Source organism: Myodes glareolus, chromosome 22 (assembly GCF_982192425.1).
Source record: "Myodes glareolus chromosome 22, mMyoGla1.1, whole genome shotgun sequence".
Classification (NCBI taxonomy): Eukaryota; Metazoa; Chordata; class Mammalia; order Rodentia; family Cricetidae; genus Myodes; species Myodes glareolus.
The window spans coordinates 35,024,708-35,030,707 of record NC_142047.1 but is presented as its reverse complement, the minus strand read 5'-3'; the positions used below and the strand labels follow the sequence as shown (position 1 = coordinate 35,030,707).

The following is a 6,000-nucleotide window of genomic DNA, read 5'->3' as shown; positions in this document are numbered from 1 at the left end:
GGTAGAGGCTGGAGATACAGACGTTCAAGACCATTCCCAGCTGTATATTGAGTTTAAGGCCAGCCAGAGATACATTAGATTTTAAAAATGGTCATTGTTAAGTCATGTCAGGCCGTGCCTCTTTAATCCCAGCAGTTCAGAGACTGAGCTGGAAAGTTTGTCGTGAATTCAAGGCCAGCCGGAGACCACAGTGTGAGAGCAGAAGGACAGCGGAGATGGCTTAGCAGCAAAGCTCTTTCTGAACAATCCTGATGCCCTAAGTTCAAACTCCAGAACTCCTGAGGAGAGAACCGACTTCTCAAGGTCCTCCTCCGACCTGCGCATGTGTGCAGTGGGCCCATATGCACATATAACAATAATAGATAAAATAACATCTCCATTGTTTGTTTTTAACATCAAATTGAGGAAACATTTCAAGGAGGAAGAAATCATTTTTATTGGGAGTGCTGGAAATAACGGGGCTAATAACTCCTAACTGTCTCCCTACCTCAAGCCCTTTGAAGTTACTATGGCTTCCAAACTCTGGGGCTTTCTCTACTTGCTTCCTTTCATTTGTTCAGCTGCAAACGGAAGTATCTATTCTCTCAAACGTATATCAGATCGTGTACCGCGGTCCTTTGAGACCTCAATGCCAGTTTCAAATCCCCAACGCTCCCAGAGGGCTCGCGTGGGAGGTAGAGAAAGTGGCAGAGGGCAGACCCCGCAGTAGCTGGTGTGAAGACACGCCTTGCCTCCACCAAAGCTTTGAACACAACGCCTCCGGCAGCATGAATGGGAAGCCCCTTTTTTTTTTTTTTTTTTTTTTTTTTTTGGTCGGGTTTCAGATGCGTCTCCACTTTTTTTCCGTTGTAGTTGCCAGCAATGAAATATTTGTTTTCTCGTGCTACAGGGGCTGAGGTGGAGTGGATTGGGAGTTTTGTTTTGTTATACTATTTTCCAGAGAAACCAGAACCCTGCAAGAGCTACGGGATACCTTTCCGGAGTAGTTCCAGAAGAGCAGGGAGGACACAGAAAGAAACCAGGATGGGTCCACAAGGGCTACGCGAGTGCCTCCCGCAGGCTAGCCTCGGCTCCACCTGCGAAGGGGCGTGACCTTGTGACGTTGGACCAATCAGCGGCTACCTGAGCGCACCTGGCCTCCTCCCGCGGGCTCCTGCGAGCCGCGGTGCTCAAAACTGTACCAGGCTCTTAGCCCTACCGTCGCGGCAGCCTCTTCACTTCCCTCCAGTCATGGGACTCCTTAGTGGGTCTCTCGCCTCCCTGCTCCTCCTGCTTCAGGTATCACAGTGCCTTGCACTAGTCCTAACCCAGATTGCTCCCTGGAGAGCGGGCGGGGTTCTCACGTTGAGGGCTCGGGCGGGGGCGGGAAAAGGGGGCACGGACCTCAGGGCTGTGTTCCTTGGGGCCAAGGGTGTTCCGGAGATCTACCGAGGACTCTCAGGGATGGGTGTGCAGAACCGGGCACGCCTGTGACTCAGCCTCCCTCTTAACCCTTCTGCTCTCAGAGGCAGGTTTGCTGGCTACCAAGCGTGGCCTCCGAACCCTACCCAGTGCACTTCGGGGAGGCTGAAGTGACCTTGGAGACGGGAGGAACTGAGCTGGAGCCCAGCCAAACGCTGGGGAAAGGTAAGACCCTCCTGGAGCCAGCGGAAGATCTCACTTGGTCTGCTTTGCTGTGACCCTCCGGTGGGGTGTCTGGACCAGAGCTGGGGACATCTGGAGCCACATCCCGGGAAGGCGCAGAAAGTGGCTCCCGGGCTGGGATGGACTCGGGAAGGCTGAGCAACGGTGCACCCACCCAAGTCCAGCTCCTTGCGCAGCAGCCGCTGCTTGTCTTGACCTCCTAGTGCCTGGCGGCTGAGCCCCTCACCCAGCCCCGACGTGGAAAACATCTCCCGCGCCGGCCACAGGCGAGGAATGCGCAGTGCACATTCCTCCCAAAACCCCCTCGCAGGTGTGGGGATGAGCGGTGCCCCGGGCAGCCCCCTTCGCCCTTCTCGGCCCCCCTTTGTGAACCGTGCTTTGTGTCTCCGACAGACAGACCGGGTCTGTTTCTCTTCTCTGGGCTGCCCTCCCCACCCCCCTTCTTCCCGGGCTGGAATGCACTCTTAACCCTGCCCTTCCCGGAGGGCCTGAGCCCCTGCAGGCTGCCTGCGAATGGCCTGGCACACCTGGGCAGAGGCCATCACGCACAGGGGACACACTAGGTCCCGCACTCCGAGCATCTTGGTAGTAGGATGTTAGATCACTTGAGTCGCAGGGTGGGGGGTGTGGGGGAGGGCGCATCTGTGTCCCAAGCCGGCAGGAGTCTGAGTAAACGATCAAAGCATATTTTGATCTTTCTGTTGCGCTTTTCTCCATTCAAATTAAAAAAAAAACCTTGAAAACTTGAAAGTGAAGGGTCATTTTGGTGGCGAGAACCCGTGTGCCATGAGACCCAAGCATCTACCAGCTGGTGGGGGCTCCTGACCAGAGAGGACAATGGCCTTTTCTCTGTAGATCAAACCGACATTGTTAAACCAGGAGTAACTCGGGATCCTTGAGTGAAGTTCCAGAGAACTTTTGCATGCATTTTTTTGGGGAGGGGATCTATAGTTTAAACGACTTTCAGAACATTTACCACTTAGCATTTTTTTACTGCTTCCATCAAACGCTCACCCTTCGTACACATGTCCACAGCTTGAATATGGGGGTGTCAAAGCTTAAGGGCAGAATGACTCTCCTTTGTTTCTCCACAAAAAGTGAGGCCCTTGAGTCTATAGAACTCCTTAAACAAACAAAAAACTTTGCTCAAATAACTCTGCAGATTGACAAAATAATTAACACCCAGGCTAGGCAAGGTTCCTTAAAGGCTTGGCTGTAGGGAGCCGGAGAGCAGGCATTAAGAGGCCATGCCTCATAAAGTTTAAATTCTTGCACATGGGTTTATTACTGGCGGGCTAAGAAACTGCAACTGAGCCAACCTGTAAAAATGTTAACTTGGGCAGGGCCCCAAATCCAATTCCGGCTCCCTGAGGAAGCACTATGGCTAACCAGACCTCTGCCAAATCCATCTCCCCGCCCCCACCATCGCATTCTCTGCTGTATTCTGAGAGCAGGTATGGCTTTGAGTTGTGAGTGTCTTATCTTCCTTACCGAAGCAAAATATATATCAGATTAGCTGTCACTTTACTTGGCTCCAGGTTGCGGGCAAGTGCTGATCAGGTTTTTGATTACATGGTTGAGTTGGCCAGTGCTTCCCGGTGATGTCACGAATTTTAAAACTTTTTTTTTTTAAACTAAGGAAATTTTGTTTTCTCGAATGTCTGGTTTACAGTTGTGAAAACGATAGGTTTGTGCCAAGAATGCACCTAGTTTATAAAACAAAGAGTGGGCTAATGTTCTTAACACACCTTGATTTCCCTGGCTCTTGGGGTAGATATCCCCGGAAATGGGAAGTCACTTTGGGTTTTAAGTAAGAAAAAGCTGCTGGGCCCATATGATGCTAGGAAGTTGAAACTCTTCAAGCTGGATGGCATGCTTGTAGTCCCGGCTACCCCAGAAGCTGGGATAGGATCCCTTGGCCCCGGGAATTCACGGCCAACACAGAAAAGGTAGCAAAATCCTCTCTCTTTAAAAAAAAAAAAAATTATTTTGTGTGGTGGTACATGCCTTTGATCTCATCACTCAGGAGGCAGAGGCAGGTGATCTCTGAGTTCGGAGTCCAACCTGGTCTACAGAGCCAGTTCCAAGACAGCCAAAGCGACACAGTAAGACCCTATCTCAAAAAGCAAAACAACAATATTTATTATTTGTGACCGGGGTGCATTCAGGAGTCTATTCTCCCCTCCGTGGTTTTCCCAAGATTGAGCTCAAGTTTTCAGCTTTTTCACCTGCTGAGTCAACTGAGTACCCTATCTATGTGTGTGTGCACACATCTGCATGAATGTTTGTGCACCACACGTGTGCCCACAGAGGCCAGGAGAGGGCATCAGTCCTCTGAAACTGAAGGTACAGGGCTCATAAGCCACCCAATATGAGTGCTAGGAACTGAACCCAAGTCCTCTCCAGGAGCGACTACCGTCTGAACCACTGGGCCATCTCTCCAGCCCAAGGTTCCATCTCTTAAAGAAGGTAAATAAATACAGTTGTGGGTATAGCTCAGTGGCAGGATGAGGCCTTGGGTTTGATCCTTAACACTGCAAAACTAATTTTTTAAAATGTATTTAGCTTTATTTTATGTGCACTAGTATGAGGGTCTCAGGCACCCTGGGAGTGTTGCAGACAGCATGAGCTGCCTTGTGGGTGCTGGGAATTGAACCTGGATCCTCTGGAAGAGGAACCAGTGCTTTCAACCACTGGTCCCTCTCCAGCCCCTGCAAAACTAAATTTTAAAATGAAACTCCCTAATAACACCAAAAATATCTGTCTTATTCCCCAGTATATTTCTTCATGGTCTTCACCTGCTGAGTAGTCCTCCCCAGTCCCCCTTCATAAAACATCAACGTCCTTGGATCTGACAAGGTTGAAGGGGTTATCCTGCGGGTACATACAAACCCTCAAGTTTGGCCAGGCAAACAATACTTTCCATATTACAATCCCTCTTTGCCCCTGGGTTATGGATATTATAAGCGGCTGTGAAGTCGAGCTCAAAAGAAAGATCTGGTATAATTAGCACCTTGTTTGTGTGTGCACCTTCCTCTTCAAAGCCCTAGCACAGCTCCGAGCTTGCTTTACCCCCCTAACATTCCCTTGAAGCAGGGAAGGTGAATATTAAACACTTTGAGGTCTTAATCTTGGAGCTGGGACTTGAGCAACTCCATAGCCAGACCCTGCCAGAGGTTTAAAGGTGGAGAGACAAAGGGGCGGCTTCCTTGGTTTAATTTGTTCGACAGTTCATGAACATCTTTGAGGCTCCCAGACAGAACTTTACTTCCTGTTACCCGCCCAAGGCCCAGGAGGTCCACTGGAAGACATCGAGACAATCTTTGTGAAGATCAGTCTATTTTTTGCCCCCGCCCACCCCATTTTTAAAGATTAGGGTCTCATTAGGTAGTCCTGGCTAATCTGGAACTGTGTAGATCAGGCTGACTTTGGACTCAGAGAGATTGTCCTGCCTCTGCCATACCCGGCTGGCCAACCCATTTTACAACAGGAACTCTAGTGGTTGTGATTTTACCACGGTCGTTGTTGCAGCGCCCATCTAGAACGTGAAGAATTTTCTAACCCATGTTGTGTGGGAGGCATAATAAGAATGAACGCTGGGTCTCGTATCTCATAGCCACCGGTCACGGTCCCTACTCCCATGAGTTCGAAGTCTTTTCTTCGTTTGGTTGGCTGTTGTTTTTGGCTGTGAGCCTAGCCTTTAATATCTGAGCCTTCTCTCCAGCCCTGTTTGTTCAGGTTTTTTTGAGACAGGGTCTCACTATGTAACCCTCGCTGGCCTGGAATTCACCATTTAGACCAGGCTGGCCTCCAACTCACAGAGACCCCCCTGCTCTACCTCTGCCTCCCGAGTGCTAGGATTAAAGGCGTATGCCACCATGCCTGGATAGTCAGATTTTCTTATTGTAGGATTTTCCAGAAACACTTCTCCACAGGATTCAGTCTCTCGGGGTCCTAGTATTAGGAGCTTGACTAGAGAAGTTAATCTGGAAGGGAAGAGAACAGGGCTGTTGCCCTCTTCTGGCCCCTCCCAGTGGGGATCCGTAGTCCTGTGTGATCTGAGAGCTGAGACAAAGGAGAGGAAAGAGGCGGTAGGAATGTAGTGGTCAGAGATGAGGAGCCACGGCCGCCTACCCATCCTTGATGTTGAGCAACTGAGAGAAACAGCTTCATGACATTGATCAGAGACACTCAGGCCCTAATTGGGACCCCCTCAGCAGTATCGACCAATTCTTAGGAGCCTTTGAGTAAGACTGGAAGCTAACCATAGGAAGCTTTCACTAACGAACATGACTGAGCCTGGATTAGTTTCAAGATGGTGTGTTTAGCTCAGCTATTAGTCAAAAACCCCACCTT

The 6,000-nt window shown here is 50.0% G+C and overlaps 1 protein-coding gene across 2 annotated transcripts in view; it reads left to right on the top strand.

Annotated features, from left to right (window-relative positions):
* The first annotated feature begins 878 nt into the window (after positions 1–878).
* Cdh3 (cadherin 3) overlaps positions 879–6,000 on the top strand; it is a 50,309-nt gene continuing 45,187 nt past the window's right edge. For both annotated transcript variants that reach the window (XM_087900200.1, XM_087900199.1), the window contains exons 1-2: positions 879–1,278; positions 1,506–1,626. In XM_087900200.1, the coding sequence (XP_087756326.1) occupies positions 1,231–1,278; positions 1,506–1,626 (169 nt within the window). In that variant the 5' untranslated portion in view covers positions 879–1,230. The remainder of the gene's footprint in view (positions 1,279–1,505; positions 1,627–6,000) is intronic.